The sequence below is a fragment of the Taurulus bubalis genome (assembly GCF_910589615.1).
Source record: "Taurulus bubalis genome assembly, chromosome: 17".
Lineage (NCBI taxonomy): Eukaryota > Metazoa > Chordata > Actinopteri > Perciformes > Cottidae > Taurulus > Taurulus bubalis.
The window spans coordinates 3,689,035-3,714,898 of record NC_136605.1 but is presented as its reverse complement, the minus strand read 5'-3'; the positions used below and the strand labels follow the sequence as shown (position 1 = coordinate 3,714,898).

Genomic DNA, 25,864 nt, shown 5'->3' with positions numbered 1-25,864 from the left:
TTTGAATCTGTGTATATTGTTTTGAGAAATGCAAAATCAATATTTCTTATAGAAATTGTGATGCACCAACATATTGTAAATGACGACCATAGAGACAAAATATGCATATTGAGGCCACAATTCACTAATTGGTGCGCACAAGATATCATTCGTGCCCTCAATTTAAAACCTTCCCATTTTGATGGGATATATAACCAGTTCACTTTAACTGGTTATAACGTCGGAGGCAGCGCCCCGTTCATTCCTATGAAAGTGCCACATGAAGCAGAACAAGGGTTACATCCCAAGTCTTTTATTTTAAAATATTTCTGTACAAAGTCCCGGACAACAATAACTTCAAATTCAACAATTCCCTCTGAGGAAACTACAGGATTCCCAAACTGTCTGTTTGAGAAGTTTGGAAGGTTTTTTTCTACATGAATATCAACACTTGAGTGTGCCTTTGTGTTTCCTTTACCTGTGAGGTGTGTCTCAGGTGGAACCACCAGGACCCGACTTGGAAGGCCACCGCAGCGTCCTTGACTTTGAGAAATGACCCACGTTGGCTGGCATGTAGCTCAGTTTCATATACTTATTACAATGAAGTTACAGTGCAATGCAACTGATCATCCAGAAGAGCTTAGATAATTGATAATCGGCTTAGTCCCACCCCTTGAACACAGACTGGCCAATCATAGCGTAGCATCGGCCGGTTCAGGCCGGGGACGGACAACCCTCCGGCTGCTTCGTCGTCTCATCAGTCGGTTCAGACATTTGTTTTATGGATTTGGAGCTAGTCATGGTTAAACATTCATTAATAGCGATACTTGATACCCGGAGAGGATGGGAGGAGATGTAAGTTTATAAAACTTGACAATATTTTAAAAACCCACAATGTTTTAAATTAAAAACTCTTGCTGTTCTGAGGGCCTTTCCAGAATCCTTCAATTTTGCTCGATAAATGAAAGATTTTATGTACAACAATATTTGCCATATATATATATATATATATATATAACAACTGTTTTTTTGTCCAAAAACTAATCATTTGGCTTAAAAAAATAAAATAAGATAAGTGAAAGTTGACAGGTTCGAAGTGAAAACAGGGAAATGTTAGCGCTCCGTATCAAAAGGACATCTCAGCCCATTTGTGGCCAAAACATTTGATATAATCTGGTTTAAGTATAAAAATCCATACGACTAAAACAGTTTTTCCCGGGTATTTTGACTTGACAATGCGAGTATAAAAAAAGAAAGAAGGACATCGTATCTCACAGTGAACACAGTGTTTCCAATCTTCGGGACAGAAGAAGAAAACCCACTTCTTTATTGAACTCCCTGTGTGTTTTTTATACTTTCCAATGAGTTTTACTGCACCGTACATCAAAGAGGACAACACTGAAAATTGCGATTGGTACTCGACAAGAGTGGTGGAGTGATGGATGCTGTGGTGAGAACAGACGGCAGTGTGGACCACAAAGACTGAAAACAGGGCGTGTGCACGTTGATCGTCGTCGCTGACCGTGAGCTTCTTCCTGAGCCGGTGTGTCGCCGGGCAGACGTCGCGTTACTTTAAAATCCAAAGGCCTAATGTTTCACAGTGAGGTCACTTGAGTTGCTCGAGCTACATCTGAAGACAAACTAAACCGACGCTGATGCAAAGTGACGCACGGGGAAATGCATTCGCCTCGAGCTGTAAAAAGTCTGTGATTAATGTCCATATATTTCTGATTCCGGTGGAGGAAAGTCAAGTCATTATTCCCTGATGTGTCTGTGAGGCGATCGAAAGCAGAAGTTTGAGGGAGGAGGAGGATGAAGGAAGAACTCTTTACAGTATTGTATTGGGAAAATACAGTATATACACATGTACATTTAGGAAAATAACTTCTTGTATAAGTCTGCATCCCTCCCATAATCTTTCGGTCTTCTTTTTTTTGATATATACAATATATATATATATATAACAGTGATTCTGCAAACTATACACGACTCTTCATGAGGGAGAATACTCCACATTTCAGTCTCTCTGCGATCCTTCGTTCAGGTTTCACACGGTCGGCGTGTAATGAACCTTTTATGAGGAAATGTTGTCTTTTGCTGCATTCAACGTATAAAACCACGGGGTCTGAAGACAAATGCGGCCCTCTGATCAGAGTTTAACGGCTTTCATTCGACCTCGCGGCCCTGAGGTGTTCAGTCTTCAGGGGGCGGGGGAGGAGGAGGAGGGGGCGGGGCTCCGGCGCGGCGAGGAAACCGGTTCGGGCGACGGACTTGGATGACGGCTTCCGAGCTCCGTTTCGTCCTCTTCTCTGCCTCCTGCGCAACCTTTTCCTCCGCCTCCTCCTTTCCCTCCGCCGGCCTCCAGGCCCTCAGAGTTCTCCAGCATTTCCTGGATGAGGGGCGGCATGCAGCCGGGGATTTCCATCTTCAGCGTGATCACTCGCTCCGCTCCTGTGGGGGAAAAGGTTCAGGATGAGAACAAGTCGACGGTTTGTTTGTCTTAAGAAAAGCTCCTCCTCGCTTTTTATGGGTTTCCTGACTAAAGTCCGGCAACAATGTCCACACAATACATATGTTCTGTCTTTTTAAATAAACTTCTGTCTTCACAGTTTGTTCAGGCAACACAACGAATTAGCTCGGTTAAGGGAAATATCGTGAAATACTTTGTTAGGTTTTAGAAAAGATCGTTAAATACTTAGTTAAGTTTAGGCAGCAAAACTACTGAGAAAAAGAACGTGAAATATTTAGTTCGCTTTAGGCGACAAAACTACTTTAAGTTTGGGAAAAGATTGTTGTTTGGGTTGAAAGAACTACACATTACACAAGTTACGTGGAAAATAAATCAGCGTTAATTTCTTGTTTCACACGGGGAACAAACGGCTGAACAGTTTGTTTGCTACTGAAGAGAATCTAATGATTTATATGTTGTACTGCCTCACTTTGACTAAAGTTTCATGTCCTGCTTATACTGAAGAATGTGTCTCGGAGCTGAGAAAACGCAACTGGCTGAGTTCCCACTCTGCGGTTTTGGTTCTGTAGACACTCTCCCTCTTGACCCTGGCTGAACAGGTCAAATAGAGGCCGCTAAGGCCTTATATGCACATGCTACCGCGTTTTAACACATAAAGCTTGCTTTTGGCCGTTATCGGTCTTGCACAGGAACATGTATCTGGTTCCTGTCTTATGGAAGAAGTTCCGCTTTATGCTCTCGGGAATAGTGGCAGACAGTATAACTCACCCTTGTGACCTTTAGATGTCTGATTTACAGACGGACCGCTCCCCTTTCGCTACTTAGACTGTGACAATTATGGGAGTCAGAAGGGGATAAATATCCATTGCTCTTAGAGAACGGGACCCACTCTCGTTCTGGGGGTGTGCAGACTGTGTGCAGACTGTGTGCAGACTGTGTGCAGACTGTGTGCAGACTGTGTGCAGAGCAGACCATCAGGGGAGCTGAGTCCAGGCCTTGTAGTAGGTATGCATTCCATGTATGTGTAATAATGGCTTAAATAAATAACCTTGATTGTAATATAACCTGTACTGTCAATTCTTGAACACCCGAGGAATTTCCTGGAGAGGAGAATTCTTCCCTTCACTACCTAAAAATCACTGTGACCGGAAATATCTCACCCAGTAGGCAGTGTGTGTGTGTGTGTGTGTGTGTGTGTGTGTGTGTGTGTGTGTGTGTGTGTCTCACCCTTCACACTGATGCTCCTGAGGTCAGTGATCTTCATCAGTATCTTGGGGAACATGCAGGGTTTCTCTGGTCTCCTCCTCCTCACGTAGATCTGTGCACAAACACACAAAGACATTGTTTACATGTAGGAGTATAAATACAATATATACTTGGTAAAGCAGCTTTATTATCATAACAATCCCTCTGTGATGTCATTAACCACTGATGCTTGAGTGTAAAAATGTAAATGTTTGTTTATCATTTGGACATCTTTTACATAGTTTGGTGGATTTACTTATTGTTGTTGTTTTAGACTAATTTGAATGTTTCTATTGATAATAAATGATGTGTGTTTTATGGAGGATCAGACTTTATGTTACTGTCAGTTTTCTCATGCTTGCCACGTCACTGCTGAATAAGTTTGTATCTTTTGTGTTCTCATCATATTCTGGTTCATATAGTGATAATTTTTTTTAAATGTTATCTTATCTCCATCTTCATCTTATCTTACCGATGAAGTGTGTGTGTGTGTGTGTGTGTGTGTGGCTGAGACGCTACGTCTGTGCCGCTGTGTGAAACTATCACGTGAAGATGTGGCGACTGAAAGCCTCACATCTGCAGCCGATCGGTCGGAGCGTCTCATGATAATAAGTTAGTTTTCAAACCTTCAGGGCTTCAAGCATCGGCTCCTGAAGAACATCCACCTTGTCCGACTCCTCCAGATCCTGACGGTCTACACCCACACACACACGCACACACACACACACACACACACGCAGAACATGAATAGTAGGAACACAGAACATAAATCTGCACAGCACTACAACACAGATCATCTCAATGGGACAAAAATAATCCTCTTCCTTTCCCGCACGTTTTTCTATCATTCATTATTTTGCTTCATATTCCTTCAGTACCTCCACAGAGCAGGCAGATGGCGCTGAGCAGGCCCGTCTCCGCGTCGTCCATCTCCAGCGGCAGCAGCTGGTTGGCGAAGGAGAACACCAGGTCCGTGAGCGGCCCGAAGCCGGCGTTGTGCATCTGTGTGCGGTTCAGGGTCAGACCGTCGGAGAAGGTCATGGTGTCCTTCTCTGGGGTGTAGCGGGTGCAGATCCGGAGAATCTGAAACACGAGATGAATTTCTGCTGTAACAGTCTGCTGCTCGTTTCTTTATGGTTCAGCGTAAGTGTTGGTTGATGTGTGACGAAAGAAGAAAGCTCACCAGGATGTCGAGGCAGGCGGATTTGAGCAGGGTGATTTGGTCGGCGATGGTTAACGTGGTGAACCCGGGGAGCTGCTTGGCGAACTCCACCGTCTTGATGATGCACTTGGTGGACAACTCGCTGAACTTGTCCCAGAGGCTGACGTCCAGAGAGACGCGCTGCTCAGAGCTGTTGCTCTGCAGGGAGGGGGAAGGAGGCGGAGAGGCACCAACAGTCAAAAATATGAAGAAGAAAAAAAACAGGAACTTTCTTTTTGTGTTGATTTGGTCGGTCCCTGCTGATAAAAGCAGTAGTGTCTACGATAACTACCGTAAAAGACGGGTTAGAAGCCGCTACTACCTAGCGGGACCAGCTCCGACGCGGGCAGCAGCAGCAGCGTTAGCTAGCAGCAGCTAGCTCCCAACTGCTGCTGCTACTGGCTAATGGCTAGCGCTGCTGCTAGCTTGCCACAGCGGGGACACCCACCGGAGGTAGAAGCGGCTTGTAATCCGACTTTTACGGTATATAGAAAGTCTTCTCTCTGATGGTCTTGTTTAGTCATGTAGGTCATATAGAGGCATCAGCATTGTATTGTTTTCTCTTTCATAACCAGTTAAAATGTCCTCACAGCAACTTTAAGAACACATTCATCTGCAGCTCTTTATACACGTGTTGCTGTACCGTGGTGTATTTCCCCAGCTGACCGAGGGAGGGAAAGGTTCCCTGGTGAGCCCGGCGGACTCGTTCAATCATCTGCTCCGTGTCGGCCGACAGGACGTAGATCTCCGGCTCCCCCTGCCTCTTCTCCTCCTTCTTCTTCTTCATGCGGTCGTTTCGCACCACTGGAAGGTGGGAGTGAAGACAGACGTTTAGGCAGCGAGTTCTCCCTGACGTCTTAAAGAGTGAAGCAGCTCTCCTGTCCAGGGATTTAAAGACTCTGTTGTGTATATTTATGCTTCTCTCCTGCCTTTAGCTTCTTGGAAATGCTCAAGCAGAAAGACGTTTTACGAGCAGTGAGGGCCGAATGAAAAGAGATTACTCCATACGAAAAGTAGAATTTTTTAGAGCTTGCAGCCATTTAATATATTTCGATGCATTAATTTGGAAATTCTTTTTCATAATCCTGCAAGTTTGTGGAAGAATAGTCCACAAAGTAAACATAGACGCCTGGCTGTAAATCTCCCTTGAAGATAAACACAAAAACCTTCAGATGTTATCTAGTGATGCAAGACGCTGTTATGATAAGTTAATGCTGGTGGTTTTGTGGGGCGTGCATCACTGAGAAAAGCCACCAGGGGGAGACACATATCAAGGTTTAAAACACTTGAAGTCACTCAGTGCTATGTTCTGCTTTTTTAGTGCACGACAACAAAGATTTAAGGGGACAGTTCACTCTGAAGGGGTTTAGAGACATCGGCCGTAAAGATGTGTTAAATAATCAAGACCCGGATGCTCCAGGTAGTCCACAGAGCTGGTAGAGAGGAAGATTTCCAGAAAGAGACATGACATTTCTTTCATCAATTTGTTTTCTTCGCATTGAGCACCACGCTCCATTATATTGGAGAGAAGGCAGACAGCTCTACAGCTATAGATATTTCCACGCAACTCACACAAAAAACATTGACATTCTTAAATAAATAGATGTTCAGGTGAGAGGGAAAGATATGTATTTTTGATTTGGCACAAAAAAAAAAAAAGCATGTTTAGCTCTGCATCTGCACACTGTACTCACACTCCTTGGACATGCCAACTTCGAGGCATTTCTGCAGCCGACAGGACTGACAACGGTTCCTCGTCACCTTGTTTATGACACACACTTTGTCTCGGTGACACGTGTACGCCATGTTCTTTTGGATGCTCCTCCGAAAGAAACCCTGACACAAAGAGAGGGAAACAAACTCATAAACGGAGGCAAAGGGAACAGAACAGAACATTTGGAGGTGCGATAAAAACAGGAGCGATCTTGGTGTCAGAACCAAAAACTGTCTCTTCTACGATCACGGCTGCAAACAGCATGTTACTGCTGACGGGCAGCTGGTAAGCAGGTCAGTGCGTGTTATAAAAGGACATGACCACGTGCGCACGAAAGCCCACACACACATATCAAAGTAGATACTAATTGCATGCACAGATCTTTGTGTAAGTGTGTGTGTGTGTGTGTGTGTGTGTGTGTTCAGGGATTAGATGAGGCAAAGAGGCTTACGGATCCTATGGGAGGCGCAAAGGTCGCGACCTCTCCGCTTACACATTATGCAAATACTCAGTAGTCTCACGTAACTATAGTTTTCCAGCTGTGGCCTACATGCGTTTCACAACTCGTTGATTGATATCAATATATAAAAGCTGTTGGGTAATTTCGGCGTGGATCAGTCGGGTCTACGTTCTGACGTCTGAGCCGGCCAATGAGCTCTCGTAATGAATGACAGGAAATGATGCCGTTTGTTTTATTTCTGGAGTGAAAAAAAAGGCAAAACCGTCAACCAACGTGTAAAATGTACTGTGTTTTTTTGATCGCACGCAACTTTGTTTCAATGAAAATCAACATCTAATGTTGCTTTACGATTACAGCGACCCCTGGTGGTTCGAGTGATAAAGCTAAAGCTTGACAAAGCTAACGCTACATTGATCTATCGCTAAAAAACAGACTCTGTTACGTTGGTTTATAAATAAACTATTGTAATAATGTGTTTATCTGGCAAAATGAACCCAAATGTGGTCGAGGCGACGGATTTAGCTAACGCTAATTAGCTGAAATAAGGTTGGAGAGCCACTGGAGTGTAACGCAACATTATAGAAGTTTTGGAATATTTCATGACGTCAGTCTAAAAAGAATCCTTTATTTCTTCACAACAGAAACTTGAGCAATATCTCAAACACATATGAGTCACATATTTCCCTTGTAGTCTCAGTGCATGACTGCTTTTTTTTTTTTATTGTAGTAACGGAGCATTTTACAAGATGAAGGATACGTTTGATTTTTAATCAAAATGACAATTGTGTCCAATTAATAATCGATGAATCAAAATCAGTCCGATGTCCAAATGCTTGTGTTGCCGTGTGTGTGTGTGTCTGTGTGTATGTGTGTGTGTGTGTGTGTGTGTGTGTGTGTGTGTGTGTGTGTGTTCGGCTGCCTACCTTGCAACCCTCGCAGGCACTGACTCCATAGTGGTATCCTGAGGACTTGTCCTGACAGACAAAGCAGGGCTTGTAGATGCGGGGCGGCGGCGGGGGCGAGGCGGAGCTGGGGACGAGGAGGTCCTCTCCCGAACTCGTGCTCTCAGTCTCTATGGCTGCGGGAGGGAAACGTTTCGTTAAGACGACAGTATTTCTCTGTATCAGAGTTTTACTAGATTTGGAGTATTAAATATTGCATTTATTTATTGGAAGTAAGCAAGCTATCAAGTTGCGAGAAGGAGCCGATAGCCAAAACAAAATCAGCATCAGCAGAGGTCTTTGTTGTCACCTTACAAAGCCCAGATGATACTTCATCAGATTGTTTATCTATTGTGATCAATGCCAAAGTTCATTCAGGTTTGAGTTTGTTTTCAACACCAACTGCCATGTTTGTGCCATCAGCTGTATCAGAAACAATCACATCTTAAAAGGAACCTGTTGTTTCCCAGTGAGCTCAAAGGAACATCTCTTCAGTGGTGTGCAGAACCAGAAGCAGAACCAGAACCAGAAGCAGAACCAGAACCATTGGCTTCTGCAGCCCCAGACTGCAGCTCTGCCACCAGGACCAACGGTTTCAGTTTCGACTGGTTTGGTCACCGGTGGTTAAAGGAACTCTTTGACATTTTGAGGAACAGGTTTACTTGCTGAGAGCTAGACGAGAAGAGCGATACCACATTCATGCCTTAGTATTATTTCCTCGGTCCAAAATCCAAACGTCAAACTTTCGGTAAAAAAGATAATGTAATCTTTTCCAAAATTGACAACATGCTTTCAGCTCACGGAATATTCTGCTTTAATCCGGATTTGTTGGACACTTAGACGCTCAAAAAATGGCTGCTATCCCGCACGCTTGTTATTAAAAGGGCGGTGAAGCAGAAATCTAACATGAATTACATGTATATATTATTTAACACAAAACTAGATATTCCCTATTTTGTTTGGGTGATAACGTCCTAAAACATGATCACATATGCCGAGTGCCTATTGTGTCTCTGTCTCACACAAACATGTGACAAATGAGCTGTTGAACAGAGATGGAAACAGAATGCGGCATAACAAGCTCTGAAGATTGCAAATGTGTGATTTCTATGTCTAATTAGTTTGTAACCTTTGTATTGACAACCTTCTTTGGAAGATATCGTATTTGTTTAAATGTTGCAAACACACAGTGAATTACTTTTCTTAGGACCTCCCAAAATATGCAGTACATTCCATATTGTCTTCATGCTGACAGTACAAACAATGTGATTGGTTGAGCGCTGGTAAAGGACACACTTCCTTTTTTAATACCAAAGCTGCGTTTCCACCAAGAAGTTCCTGGTCCTTTTAGTCGGCTGGCACAAAGAGATACAAGACACTTCCTTGTTTTATGAACGAAGCGTACAGGAGTGGGAGCAGCGGCGATCCAGCGCCTTTTGGGGGCGAGAAATGTCCCCAGAACGTTATTAGACCCGGCGGTTGAAACACAATGAGTTCTTTAAAACGTTCCTAGTCTCTGGGGAAAGTTCCTAAAATGAGATCGCAGAACGGCCCTCGTGTCCACGTCTCCACCGTGACTGCAGTGGAGGAGCCAAAGTGGAAGCAAGACACGACTTTTTAAAGAATGCTTTCATTTGTTGAAATTGTTTATGTTCCACTTCACTTTTTTTAAATCATTACTGTATGGAACAGGTTGTTTGTACTCAATCATTAAAGTCTAATCCAATCCAAACTCTAATCTCTTAATCACACTTTGGTGAGGTGGAAATCAAGGTTACGTTCTAATTCGGGAATAAAGCATTGACACGGTAAAATTAACTACCACAACTGGTTGGATTAAACCTATTTAAAGGGAATTAGTTTGACTTCCTTTGTCCTGCTACTCATGTCAGTTTAAACTTAAAGACTTTTTGATTTAATTTTAGTTCGGTTTTAGTCAATTTGCTCATTTAAGTTTAATTTCAGCTTTTCAGAATGGTTTCGTTTTAACTTATTACAATAGTTTTCAGTCGTGTCAGTTAGCTTTGAGCGGCTGTGTCTCTGTTAGTAGAGCGGGTCATCCATCGTTTGTCCTTTGTGCCTTTTATTAAATCCCTTCTTCCACTGCACGTCTTAATCTTAGCTTGTTTTGTTTTATTCTTTTGGCTCGTGAATGAAGGCTTTTAATTGTATTTACCTGAATGCACTCCTCTTGCACTCTGTCTTTTGATGTTTTATGTGAAACGCTTTGAGTTGCCCTGTTGCTGAAATGCGCTAAATAAATAAACAAACTTGCGTTGCCGTTAATCACGGGGTTGGCAGGTCGATCCCTGCCTCCTCTTGTCAACGTGTCCTAAACCCAGAGCTGCTCCCTAACCTACTTAGGACGGGTTGTGTTTTATGATGAATGTAATACAGTGTATATTGTTTTTATTAGGTTTTAATACATTTTCACTGCTTTTAGCTTCAGTAACCCTGGTTCAAGCCGGCTGCACACCAGCAGCTGTGTGGGAAGTAAACCATAACATCCCGCTGCTAATTCTGCATCCGGGCTCATCGTGTCCGAGTGTTTGTTATCTTTGTTAAGAGACAAGGCAAAGACAGACCGCGACCCATTTTAAAGGTGACCCTTCAGATTAAGATACCAGCCACAACTCTCACACACACACACACACACACACACACACACACACACACACACCTCCCCTCCCCCTGCTTTAGTAGCCATACCAGACATTCCACTATGGAGGAGATTCAACTCCCCTCCACTGGTCTACTCTGTTTACATAGAGGAGAGAGAGAGAGAGAGAGAGAGAGAGAGAGACTCACAGAGCGATCCTCCTCCTCCTCCTCCATACCATCCCTTCATCTTCCCCTCTCTCCTCTGTTTGTCTTTGCTCTCCTCTCACTGACATGCTAGCCAACCATTCCCCTTCAGCACCGTCTGACCTCTTTTAAACTTCTCTCTGCTCTTCGCCTCGTATTTCCAAGCGTCTCCCTCACTCTTGTTTTCATCCGTGCGCCTCCTGATTTCTTTGAAGTGGGTTTGTATGAGATACAGTAGTTTGGAGAAACCAATGTACTGCTGCTGACGGGGGCAGCAGCCCAACACATTGTAGACAGCTAAAAGAAAAGCCCTCTTACAACAAATGTGTAAAAAGAAACGTGTACGCTACATTTGGAATATTGTCACCGCTGTGTCTTTGCCATCAGACCGTCCTGTCTGACGGGGAACTGAAATAAACGTGAAACTCATCTATGCGCTCTTCTTAAAATATTCTAAATATAGCGTACACTTAAACTGATATTGATTTTTGTAGCTGTCTAAAATGTGTCTTGCCGCTGGCATCGACCACAGCGCTGCGTTGCTGCCACTCTTATCTACTGCAGTAACACAGACTACAGACGATGAAGAGTACGATGATGAGTAAACCACCGGACTGGCCCTTTAACGCAGAGTCATATTTGGTGACTCGTCTCTGTGACTCACATTTTTATCAAAACAGGATAACAGCTTTAATAAATTCTAAATAAATTCATCACATCTGTGAATATAATTAAATGAGGCAATATTGTTGTTCATCTAGAGTCATTTGACAAAAATATTGGCAAATCATTTTTTGGTGCAATTGCATGTCGCGACATTCTCCTAAAAATATACTATACTAGTCAGAATAAATACATTTACAAAAATCTTTCTGGATGCAAATGGACACATCCGTAATTTTAGAAACTTGCAGTTTGAAGATGTTTCCATGGCGAAATTAAATAAGATATTAGAGTGAGAATTATGACTTGTTTAAGATTGATATATTTTAAACATACAGCGTCTTTGTGATGTATGATGATGAAATGCATTATTGATTATATTCCACCAATACAAAACATATTATTCAGACATGGGCCATTCTGCACTATGAGGACGTTTACTTATAACAGATTATTTTAAAATGGTAGTATTGCTACTTTAACGTCAGTAAAATACCTGAGTAGCCAACTTCTTCCACCACAGGAATATATTCAGAAATATTCACTCTGACTAATGGCATGAAATATATTTTTAAACGTATAATGTTACGTTATACTGCGTCTCTCGTAGCTGATGTCAGCTGATTAGCTTTATTCTGTCGTCTCCAGCTGATTTGTGTGTGTTTCGATGGATAAACGCACCTGCCAATTTAAAAACAAACTTTCTTTTTTTTTCTGGCTGCTACGTTTGTTGTTAAATTAGAACCCACAATCTTACCTTTGCCTCTGCACTACCAAATAGTTCAGTATTTAGTAAATAGGGAGTCAATTGTTACATGAATCTTAGTCGTGTTTGTTTTTAAGTAAAGAAGATTCATTGTAGAATCGTTCTGTGTCGTGTGTCATGGAGTTTAAAGTCCAATTGTATTACTACAATGTATTAATTATCATAGAACACTGGTTACCCTAACGTAGGGAAGGGTAGACCTTCATTCTGAGACGAAATGTTAACATGATGACTTGAATAGATATGTCTTTTGGCTGTCGCTGGGCGTTATCCGTCTTGAATCAGCAGCCGCCTCCTTCCCTCTGTTATCACTACCAGGATCTCCTCTCTCCGCCTCCCCAAGGTGAAAGGGAAGGTCAGATGTGTGTCATCGTACGACGCAGGAATGCAAAACAAAATGCAGTGGAAGCTGAACGCTGTACGCGATCACGCCTGCAGCTGCCTTACAGTCATCGAGTGAGACTCAAGACGAGTGACTGGAAGTTATACCAACACATTATTTTGATGCATTAATATAAGGCTTGGGGTTTACTCTGACCCAGGGCTACAAATAAAAAAACTCTGTTAAAACCCTTTTTAGGGGCAGAGCCGCCCATCTGTGGCCCGGGTCAGTTCCCAACGTTAAATGCTAGCCGGCGCTGGGGTAAGCCGTTTTTCCAGATCTGATGTAAACTACTGTTTAATGGTCTCCCCGGGCGGTCCTGGCTTCACGCCAACGGACAGTTCCTGAATAGCACGCTCTCTCAGCTCAGAGGCCGGCCTCCAATCTACAACACTGAATTCTGCTTCCCGGACCGTTAACAAGGTGTTCTCAAACATTTTTTATAGACGCTGTTAAGTCTGACTGACATCTGTTATCACTGCAAATTACTTTCTCCTGATGTGCATCCAACACCAACTTACTAACCACAACTAATAAGTGCAAGAGCAGATTGGTACCATTGTTAAGCTTTGACTGGGAGTGAGAAATATGGATATAATCCTTTATCGTGGTTTATGTAATGATATCACAATATCAATATTGATATACACTCACCTAAAGGATTATTAGGAACACCATACTAATACTATGTTTGACCCCCTTTCGCCTTCAGAAGTGCCTTAATTCTACGTGGCATTGATTCAACAAGGTGCTGAAAGCATTCTTTAGAAATGTTGGCCCATATTGATAGGAAAGCATCTTGCAGTTAATGGAGATTTGTGGGATGCACATCCAGGGCACGAAGCTCCCGTTCCACCACATCCCAAAGATGCTCTATTGGGTTGAGATCTGGTGACTGTGGGGGCCATTTTAGTCCAGTGAACTCATTGTCATGGTCAAGAAACCAATTAGAAATGATTTGAGCTTTGTGACATGGTGCATTATCCTGCTGGAAGTAGCCTCAGAGGATGGGTACATGGTGGCCATGAAGGGATGGACATGGTCAGAAACAATGCTCAGGTAGGCCGTGGCATTTAAACGATGCCCAATTGGCACTAAGGGGCCTAAAGTGTGCCAAGAAAACATCCCCCACACCATTACACCACCACCAGCCTGCACAGTGGTAACAAGGCATGATGGATCCATGTTCTCATTCTGTTTACGCCAAATTCTGACTCTACCATCTGAATGTCTCAACAGAAATCGAGACTCATCAGACCAGGCAACATTTTTCCAGTCTTCAACTGTCCAATTTTGGTGAGCTCTTGCAAATTGTAGCCTCTTGTTCCTATTTGTAGTGGAGATGAGTGGTACCCGGTGGGGTCTTCTGCTGTTGTAGCCCATCCGCCTCAAGGTTGTGTGTGTTGTGGCTTCACAAATGCTTTGCTGCATACCTCGGTTGTAACGAGTGGTTATTTCAGTCAAAGTTGCTCTTCTATCAGCTTGAATCAGTCGGCCCATTCTCCTCTGACCTCTAGCATCAACAAGGCATTTTCGCCCACAGGACTGCCGCATACTGGATGTTTTTCCCTTTTCACACCATTCTTTGTAAACCCTAGAAATGGTTGTGCGTGAAAATCCCAGAAACTGAGCAGATTGTGAAATACTCAGACCGGCCCGTCTGGCTCCAACAACCATGCCACACTCAAAATTGCTTAAATCACCTTTCTTTCCCATTCTGACATTCAGTTTGGAGTTCAGGAGATTGTCTTGACCAGGACCACACCCCTAAATGCATTGACGCAACTGCCATGTGATTGGTTGATTAGATAATTGCATTAATAAGAAATTGAACAGGTGTTCCTAATAATCCTTTAGGTGAGTGTATCTCAAGATATAGTGAAGTGGAACGTTTGGTGGAAGTCCAAATGAGAGATCGTTCATAGATAAATTAACCAGATGGGAAAGAAACACAATGAATAAAGATGCAGCGATCGACCGGCCGCAGATTGAAACTGGACTTTGATTATCACCAACTTGTACCAGAGAGGTAGATAAACTACGTAACCGAGACATTGATTTTAAATTACCTCAGATGTTTTCATTTTTAAGTCAATTTCTTGTTGCTTACTGGCAGATATGTACGCCCATACCAAGCTATATCTGTGATAAGATGTTAATGAGCGTGTCTTTTATTTAAACCATCATCTAACTAAAGAATTCATCTGTTATTGACTCCTATATCTATTTCTCAATAGAAAACACAGTATACAGAATAGTCTGGATGGGTGTTAATTACCAGAGGCCCCACGACACTTAAGTCCCGATATGACATTATCGCGATACTTCAGTCATGATATATTATCACAATAGTTATGTCATGATACAATATTATCACACGATTTAAGTCACGATACGATACATTATATATATTTATTATCTTTTTTTCAACTGCCACTACGCACTTTGTCAGCATCTGTTTCATCGGATGAGAATACATGTTCACTTAGTTTATCTCACTTCTGTCCATTTCTAAGAGGCCTTCAGCTGATGAACTATACTATTTATTATCATCATCAACTTTTTCACTCTGTAATGTTCTGCATTTGATACATTAATGGATCATTTCCACTTATGATACGGTAAAAAGTTAGCTTCGATCTCACCAGGCGAGCAGCTCAAGTTCTGGAAAGTGAAGCCAGAAGTGTTGTAAACTGCTAACAACTGCTATTAGCTGATAGCCAAACGCTCTTCACCGGCTCATTTGAGGCTGGCTGATCTGCATCGTGCAAATCATCCTGCTCAGACTGTCCTTGACAGTACACTCGTTTCAAAAAACAAAAATGGCGACCGCCAAAATGCCGAACTCAAGGCTTCATAAACCTCAGTCCACAAACCAACGACATCGCGGCGACGACGTCCACTCCTTCTATACCGGCTCTGCATATGACATAGTTACTACAGCCGGGACAAATAACCCTGTATCTCCATTGTATTGCTGTTATTTCTCTTCAAGTCACATGAATTATATATATATAAGATCATGTTAATTACCATGGAAAGTTTTGGCCCTATGCAAGTCACATGAGAGGAAAAGGCACATCCAAACAACAGCAGCCTGTGCAGTGCTGTTGTGTTGAAGTGTTAGTAATGCTACAATACAACAACAGCAGTAATGCTACAATACAACAATAGCAGCCATAGTTGTTTCTCTTTCTTCTTTATCCCGTCTCCGATAAATATACAAGGTGTGACGATCTGACATGACAGAAGAAATTCCTACATAGTCGAATAGAGACAAGGACGTGCCATGCCAGAAAACTAGAGCAAATGAATTAATAACCAGCTTTCCACTGCCACTCTTTTAGCAGTCATCTAACGATCCCACACACACACACACACACACACACAAAATAAAGACACCTAGACGCAAACGCTGACACACAACCTTCCCACCTCCTCCCCCCCCTCCTCACGCACTCACACTCAGGTCAAACTTGGTCAGTATACCCTCACATTCCCAGACAAACTGCGAGTGTGAGAGTGCTTAACTGTGTGTGTGTCTCCAGCAGACAGAAAAGAGGTCATTCAGTGCACAGAAGTGATGACTGGGCAGCTGACACAGGAAAGAAAGAGGCAGATAGGAGGAGAAGGAGGACAAATAAAGAGAGGGAGAGATGTAGGTCACTTCCCAATTGTCGGTGAGTCATTGCCCCCCCCCCCCCCTCCATCCCCCCACACACACATAACCACTAACCCCAGGCCATTACTTACATGTCGCCTGAATGTGTGTGCGTGTACGGCCTTTGACCTTTGACCCTGTATGGTGCGCTCTTCATTCCAGTCACGCACAAAGACCACGGCGCCCCGCCCCCCTCCACCATACACACACACACACACACACACACACACACTGAGGGCAATCCTCCTTGTCTTTACAGCTTGAATTTACGAGCACTCCCCCCTCTCGCTTCTACGTGTCTCTTTCCTTCTTCTTTTTCCCACCGGCCGACCAGAGTCCACTCCTCTGCGCTCACCCGTCTTTATGACTTCAACTCGGTTGTGCAAGGGCCGTGTCACCCATCACCACGTCCTGCTCACCCTTGGGATACTTGTCTCACACCGAGGCTGACTGTCTCCAGCGTGTGACGCTGGCGGTTGGGACGGCACCGTTGGGGTGGTCCCGTGTTTACGAGTAGGTGATATTCTTTTGATAGACGGGTAACCTGGTCCAGGCTGCAACGCATAATATGCAACGTTGTTTTCTTGATCATAACTCATACAATAATTATCATAAATAATATTTATAAAGTATTATTTATTTTAAATAGTAGTATGCATCTTGTTATAAAGTATGCCCTCTAATTCCAGGTTAATTAACACATGTAATGCTTCATGCTTCTAGGGTTGCAACTAACTGCCATATTAGTTATTGATAGGACATGTATTATTTTTCAATGAGTTTCTTAAATGTTTTGGTCTATAAAAAAGGTTTAATCAAAATTTTGCCCGGCCGACAGTCCTAAACCCAAAGACAATCAGTGCTCTATCACACAGAACAAAGAGAAACACAACTTTGGTGGATTATTTTTCAGTTGCAGATTAATTTTCCGTCCAGCTACCGATTTAGGAATCAATTAATCACGTCAAACACTCGGAGGTTCATCCTCCGCCTCCGAGAAGCACTGAGCTTGAGGTCAGGATGGGCTGGATTTGGTAAACGAGCACCCGGCAGCTGCCTGACCTGCTGAGGTCATCCGAGTCGCTCCATTGAAAACATAAACCAAGCCATCGGGTTGCGTAACGCACGGCACCGGACACACGGCTACGTTAATGACCTGCTGGGAACAGGAGGCGGGTCATCTTAGACTGATGGCTGCATTTAAATGAAGAAAACATTCTTCCTTGCAGAAATATACCTTTGACGTAAACATGAGCAGCAGCTCGTGTGGAACCGGCTCCTGAGTGCTGTGAGGAACCAACAATGAGAGTTGATGAGAAAACAGGCTGAGCAGCAGGCTCGTAAAGCCAAAGTGATCGGCACTACTTACTGCAGTATGCTAAGATGCATATTCATGTCCCATCCAACGTGAGTTAATAGGGGAGGAAAAGAGGCTGTGGAGCACCTGGTACTAGAAAAAGGAAGCGCTTTGACCGCTGGATTTCCATGACCAAACATTTAGTGAAATCTGGGTGTAAACAGTAAAAAGTGAGAAAATGTAGTATTTAAACTAACAATGAGAATACAAAGCATACAGTAAACCTTAAATGACTCAAATGAATGAGACAATAGTTTGATTAAAAGAATACACATTTATATAGATGCCTGTATGTATGGCTGCTTATATTTTGAGCGTCTTTCTTTTAAAAGCATATTAATTATTTCAAACTCAGCGTAAATGAACGTCATGAACACATGAATATAACACATTTACATGACTTTTCCAAAACTTTGGGGATTTACATTTTTTTCAAGGACTTTTCCAGGCCTGGAAATAATCATTTTAAAATGCCATGACTTCTCCCAGGTTTCCCATGACCGGAAGAACCGTGCCAGTCAGAACCAGTGAACCCATCAGCCCCCCTCCCCAAGCTGCCAACTCATTTCAAAGCACCACCCCTTGTTATCTTTTCAACAAATTAAATTATCCATACTGACTAATTGCGGTTGTGCCCCCGCAGTTATTTTGTGTTACTTTCACTCACAGTGGCTGGATCCGCTCCAGTGTCTGCCGGTCACCAGGGACCCGCCGAACGGCCGCTGGAGCCCGCCGGACAGCAGTCCCTTCTCCGGCCCGAGCCCCGGGGGTCTGTGGTAGTAGTCCATGCTCAGAAAAGAGCCGGGATTGGGGCTGCTCGGGCTGGGGCTGAAACCCACAACATCCACGCTTTCGTACATCCCCCGAGAGGCGGCGGGAGTCGCCCTTTGATCTCGTTGTACCAAATAGGAAAGGTGGGAGGACGGGGGGGAGAGGAAAGAAGAAGAAAAAAGGATCAAAGCGTCCCGCACCGCGAAGAGAGAAAGAGGAAGAGGAGGGAGGGACGAGTTCACATCTTCATAACGGACTGATGGGAGGAGGGGGAGGAGAGAAAAGCAGCCGGTCCCGGTGACCTCTCAGCCCTCGGTAGGAGGTTTACTGTCAAACGTGTGCACGACCGGAAGTTTAGACGACGCTCTGCTGCTGCGTCTTCTTTATCTTCTTTTTGTTTTGTAGCTGTAAAATGCTACAAGTGCCACTAAACTTAACAGTTGCGCTCGTTGGGAGTCGCAGCCCCTCGTTACTTTGTAGCGAAGAAGATTTTTCAAAAAGAGGAAACGACACACTGCAACATTTGGAGAGTTTAACGGTGACCTCGACGTCTCTCCGGTCGTGTACTGGTCCTGCGTTGTTGTTTTTCTTCTCAGTAGCAAGAACGATATTATGTAATTGTCACGTCGCTCGCTAATCCTCGATGCCAACCGGGCGAACAGTCTATTTAGTGGACAGGCTACTCCTTCGTGTCACAACCAGTTATAACAAAAAATCCTTGCACGCTGTAAATTAACGTAAAGTATTTAAAAAAAAAAAAAAAAAAGGTGCCTCGCGCTGCTCCGTTCGCTCCCGGTTCACAGGGTCCAAGCCTTCACGAGACGCAGACGCAGCTCCGCGAACACACAGTCATGCGAAGAAAAGAAAAACGCGTTGTCGTGTTTTGACTGAAGTTGCCGCTTTTCGTCCGTGGAGCGGAGGATCCGAAGGTGAAACTGAGCCACGGGGAGGTGTACGGGCGAGGAGGCACGCGAGGCGGTTTGGGAACGTGCGCCTCGGTTGCTAGTAGCTGAGGTCCGGCAGCAGTGTCCTGTGGTACCCTCTGGTCTGTACCCGACGGCCTCTCTCGCTCTCTCTCTCTCTCTCTCTCTCGCGCTCGCGCTCGCTCTCGTTTGATGAGTGACACCAGCTGCGCACGAGCTCCACCTATCTGCCCTGCGCGTGCCTCCTCTAAAATGCTTTCTGCCTACTTTCAAAATGTGGCTATTTCTGACTGCTGTGCACAACTAAGAAAACTACTACTGTTTGTAGGTCTAGTTATACTACTAGCAGTGCTATTGTCATGATTACCAACAACGAGTGATAGTATAATACACATATTACTATTATTTTACTTATATGACATACTGTGCTGTGTTGTAACTGAATGCATTTACTCAAGTCCAGTGCTACAGTGTATAGGTACTTGTGCTTGAGTATTTCCATTCCACTTGTACTGCACTACATTTCAGATGTAAATACTGTACTTTTTACTCCATTGAAATACTTAACTAGTCATTATTTTACATAATATAATATTTTACATACAAACTGAATAATTTATATATATATATATATATATATATATATATATATATATATATATATATATATATAGTATATTCTAGTATAGTATGTTTTAGTACTTAAATGTCAGTTAAATATGTCTCCACAACTGATATATATATATATATATATATATATATATATATATATATATATATATATATATATATATATAATATACACTGATTGAAAATGGATCTCGATACTCATCTGTGAATCGAAGAAAGCATCTTGCAATATAATGATAATATTAATAATAACACATTTATTAATATTTTATAATGTACTGTACATGCGATTTGAATCATCAAAGCATCATAATTGTTTTACAGTATTTTCAGGAGAGTAAACTAGATACATGCTAAGAAAAGAACATATGGATGAAAATGCTAGTGAATTTTGCATTACATTTAGGAATTGTGTGGAATTTTTCATTTTTTACCCTTAAATTATTTGGATGTTTTTCACCTATCAGGTTTGCCGTTAGACGTGACTGCTTTCTAGAAGCTTGCAGAATGTTTAAAGTACAATCGCATTACAAATATTGTATGTGTTTGCATGTATTTTTGCACATGCAGAGGTCCATTAGGACCCGCTCATGCATGAATGCATAGATTCTAACACGTCTAGTAAACCCCATGCCACACACACGCACTCACAGTTAAATCCTTTGCTATAAGTGAGCCTATGTCCTTGCTGTGAGGCCTCCCTGTATTGATTAGCCGCTGGTTAAAATATGAGCGGGGAAAGGGGAAACGCATCACATTCATTGCTGCCGTTTAATCGATACAGGACATTAAATCTATGGTGACCGAGGAGGCAGGGGAGAGGTGAAAATGAGTTTGTGGAGGGGGCAACAAAGAGTAAGACGAGGATGAAGATGTGAATGAGGGTTAGTAGGTTAAGGAGCACAATGAGATCGTATTGAGAGACGCTCAGGTGGATCCTGTGTAAAGGCAATGTTAAAATAAATGAACCGTGCGTCGGAATATTGTTGCGCAGTGACCAGCTACACTTGACATATGCCCTATTTGCCCATATTTGTCTTTTTTTTTTGCAGCACTGATCTGCTGTAGCTCCTGAACTCAATGTCTATCATTGTGAGCCGAAAAAGTGGACTATAGGATTTGGAGTGACAGTTTGATGAATCTGCCCGCCGACAGCCGGGCTGCGTGTAAGCATGCAGACAGATGTGCACAGCTGTCATTCAAAGATGTTCGCGTGGCTGATTCTTTTATACTTCTATGGATTTTGGGTAGTTCTTAACCCGTTTTTTTTTTTAATCCGCCATGCTAGTGGTGTGGCTTCAAAGGATAACACATTATGTACTGTGCATCTATGTCTCTCTCTCTTTGACATACATACACATTCACGGACGTGCACGCACGCACACACGCACACACGCACACACACACACACACACACACACACACGCACACACGCACACATATAGACTTGCTGAATCATAATCCTTATCCTAAACCTAAAAAGTGATATTTGAAAATGTAAATATAATGGAAAGGGCATTTTGTCTCCAAAAAGAAGGCGAGTCCCCACAATTTCGTAATCAGATTAATGTCCCCACAGCGTATCTATTACACGTTGACACACATGTTTCAATCCCTGTTAGAGAACATTACATTGACTTGTGTTTATTTCCAGGACATTCAGACTAACCCTAACCATCACTTGCCTAACCTTAAATTGAAAATGTTGTTGAGTCCCCACAATGTGACTGTGTTGGATTTATGTCCCCACAATTTAGTAATACACCCCACGCACACACACACACACACACACACACACACACACACACACACACACACACACACACACACACACACACATGAATAGAAATATTGACCCACAGCCCATTCATACTTTTGAATGGCATTAAATAAATCCCATAACCACACACACACACACACACACACACACACACACACACACACACACACACACACACACACACACACACACACACACACCATCATAGCAGACATCTTGGTTTATATCCAGAGCCCAAACAGACTGTTACAGAATCACTGCGCTCAGCCGTCCTCTGGCTTGATGGGCCATAGTATAGGCTAGATTGTACCCCGGGTATATTATCGCCTAGGCCAATTCAAACCCCTCAGGCCAGATTATATATATATATATATACAGTATATACATAAAACATGATTAATTTAAGTTGCTAAATGTGTAAACTTTGTGATTTTAGCTCACGGGGTTATCAGTAGTGTTGAGTGATATACACAAGAATTACTTAATTTTTCAACATTTTATTGGGGGTTCAGCTTTGCCAGGTAAGTTAAATGAGACAGCTGACTGACTTAATGTCAGGCTGATAACGACTGCACTTTTGTGGTTAACGGGTATGGCTGTGGTTTATTTCAGCCCAGTAAGCAGAGAAACATCTCAGTGAAGCTGGTGAAAGAAATGTGTGAACGGGGGCTAGCGGGAGATCAATGGGGCATGAAGGATGGGAAGTGGAGGGGGAAAGGTGTGAGAAGGAGTCGCAATAAATTGTGTCTTATGTGAACAATGTCTATGTGTTTATTTGTTCAGTAGGGCATTGGGGATGTAGTCACAGCGACGTCACCCATTTGTTTATGGTTTAAGTTCGGCAACTTGCTTTTTGGCGCCATTTGACATTCGCCATTTTTTTGGGAAGAAGTGAAATGAGAGGGTGGAGTTAAGTACAACGAAATACTGAATAAGACCATTCAAAGGCAATTAAAATGTTACAATTAACTTTCATGAACTGAAAACACACTGAAAAGAGTTAAGGACAAACAAAAACACGGACAACTCCCAGAATGCCATGGTAACGACCTGTCAAGGCCAAAGTAGGCCTGCCCTACTTTTTATTTTAATCTAGATGGACCATCATTTAAAAAATGAACATCATGTTGTGTTGAAGAAGACTTGAAACTTGAATTTGAGACCATAAACTCAAGTTTACAATGTTTACTGAGGTATAAATCAAGGGCGAAGTAGAGTCTTGGACTTCTATACAACCAGACTTCTATACAACCAGAGGGGTCGGCCCTTGCCTGCCATTAGAAAGAATAAAGGTTTAAGACACTTCGTCATTGGCTTCATATTTTAGAAAAGGTGGTTGCCGCTTGTAGTTGCAATGACTGGCGACTAAGGAAAATGACAAAGCTGAAAATAAGATGCTAGATATGATTTCAACATGACTGTCAAGTACAGTCTGAACAGGATGATTTGCATGACGCAGTCGAAGATCAGCCTTTTTTCTACCAGCTAGTCACAAATGAGCATGTAAGGAGCCTGCAGTTTCCACTGGAATTTAGGTTTAGGCAACAAACTGACTTAGTTATGGTTAGTGGAATAGCATGGCTGATGTTCACTTGACGACTAACAACTCACGTAACTCCCAAGTGACTAATACTGACCTGACTAGCAAGTGACAAACAAGTCATGTGATTAACGGCTGACGTGACAATGTTTATATGTTTTGTTGTGCACAGGCCACAAACAGGACCAAAGCCTCTTCCACCTGCCCTAAGCGGACTATTGTACACTTTATAGTATGGTAGTTGAAAGCGTGGTGAGTCGCATACAGAAGCTAAAAGGAGCTGAGGGGCAGTGACCAAGTGTCGGTATTTGACAAGGTAAGAGTAAAACCTGGTTGACAGTGGAACCTGAATGGATGGAGAGATGGGACAAGCAACATCCGGCATGGAGCTACAGGGTCATATGACAAACCACTCTTTCAAAAATACTCTCCTGTTAAGCAACTGTATAAGTTTGCTATAACAGTGTATGAAATGGCAATGTAAAAAGCCCAAAAGCAGAGCTAAAAGCGGGTGAATATTGATCTTACATTGCCACGTAGCAGAAACCTTACTTGTTGTGATAATGTTGGTCTATAAATGCTGTGGATTTGTGAACAAGTTTGACTTAAAAGGTGGTGATATGTTGTAGCTGTGTTCACACCTTGTTTCTGCTGCCCTCAAGTGGCCAGAAAAAGCAATCGCTCTCGCAGCTCATTTCACGCAAAACTGAACCAATTAAAAAAAAACATGGGAAAATGGTTCCGGTAGAAAAACACCAAAGTGACTCTTTCATATATCAGAATACTGTATTTCATAATTTGCCAGCCAAAGTTCATGAGGGTTTTTGTTGCTAAATTTCGTCTTACTTTTGCACAAATTGTCAAAAGAAAGAAAAAGAAAGAACAGATCTTAAAAGGAGAAAGGATGCGAGGAGACACTTAGGAGTTGCGAGAAAGGACAGGAGGGAATGGGAGAAGAGTAGAGATCAAAGGCGGGATCCTGCTGATGGAGATGCTGATAGTAACTGTCTCTTCTCCATTATTCATCAGACAGCTGTGTTGTAAGTAGGTTAGCCTTTCCAGAGAGAAGGAGAGAGCGAGATGAGGAAGGGGAGACTGCTGGAAGAGAGGAATAATGAGAGAAATAAAGAATGAGCGAATTAGGATTGATAGAATCACGCAGAGTGACAGAGGCAGGAAGGAGGGGTGAGAGAAAGGTATGAAGAAAGAGAGAGAGAGAGAGAAAGAGGGAGGCAGAGGAAAGATGGGTGGAGAGATGGAGAAAGGTAAAAATAGAGATGAACACCAAAACAGACAGAGTGGTAAAGAGAAGGCAAGCAAGCATGATTTGACGGCACTGTGATTCTGTGTGCCTGGGGTAAAAAACATTATACACATACACACACAATGCATGAAAAGAGGCTTTTACGGTTGACATCACACATAATAAAAGATAAATGATCACGCAATGCAGGAAGGAGACAGAGCATTCACAGGCCACGCAGAATACATGTGATGTACTGCACTGTACATGCGTGCTTGGACATTTAGTATTTTTGTTCCATTCAGGGTTAGGTGTCTCCCGGGTGACGCTAAATGAACCCCGGTGTTCAGAAAGGTACATAATGTCTCTGAGATATAGTAGATGGCATCCAACATGACTGTAAAGGCTTTCCCACGCAGCACCATTTGATTTTCAGGGCAAAATGCTGCCAAGCCGATCTCTGGGAGAGGCAAAATATATCTGCATAAACCTATCGTGTCAACTGTAACTTTACTCCATTAAGGAAGACGTTCCTGATGCAGTTCCTGGCTGAGTCTGGAAGTGTATTTAGATGTTACACAAGAGCCGTTCCCCTTCTCTGTATTTGTACTTCTCTGTGACATCATAGCCTCTAGATAACACGTTACGGCGAGCCCATCAGGTTTTGGTTAGCTTCAGTTTGTTAGCCGAGCCAACGAACGCGTCACAACTGTTTACGATGCGTTGCGCTGCGTTCACACAAAATGCGTTGCAAATTTGACGCGCGAGTAGATTACATGCAAAGTCAATGCACGGACGCGAATGACGCGAATCTCCAGCGGGCTACGCGAATAATTCGCCTCATTTGCGCGAATTGAAACTCGGGCGAAAAATTTGCGTTTGGTGTGAATGCAGCATTATTGTCGAGCGAGTAAACTGCCGTGAGCGCAGCATTAGCCTGTAAATTTACAAGGCAGTGCATCGTTTGACTGTGACAACAGTCTAGTTAAAGCCATTCTTTCTCATGCACGGCCGATAAAATAAACAGAACATTTAAAACACTCTAAGAACAGAAACACATGTTGATCATCCATATTTATCCAGAAAAGAAGTAAACGGGGCGGTGATGTCTGGAAGTGTTCATGCAGAGCAGTTCTGCTGTGATGAGCCATTTGTTTGAGTTTACAGAGCGTCACATTATTGGGCGCAATGCGACGAAAACGCTTCCACACTAGAGGATCGGCGGCAATTTTCTTTTTTATTACTCAAATCAACATAGTTTTGTCAACAATACCATCGATTGCATCGACAAATACGAGAAAGAAAGTCCAGTTAGACTGTGATATGGGTCGCG

The 25,864-nt window shown here is 42.9% G+C and overlaps 1 protein-coding gene across 1 annotated transcript; it reads right to left on the bottom strand.

Moving 5' to 3' along the window:
• Positions 1-2,009: 2,009 nt before the first annotated feature.
• LOC306749765 (retinoic acid receptor alpha-A-like) lies at positions 2,010-18,504 on the bottom strand (the record flags this gene model as incomplete). The annotated part of the gene is made up of 9 exons (XM_079233091.1): positions 2,010-2,430; positions 3,677-3,767; positions 4,321-4,388; positions 4,573-4,777; positions 4,878-5,054; positions 5,539-5,699; positions 6,590-6,731; positions 7,993-8,147; positions 18,312-18,504. 9 exons carry the CDS (start codon positions 18,502-18,504, stop codon positions 2,180-2,182), a joined length of 1,443 nt encoding a protein of 480 aa, XP_079089217.1. The 3' UTR covers positions 2,010-2,179.
• Positions 18,505-25,864: the final 7,360 nt, after the last annotated feature.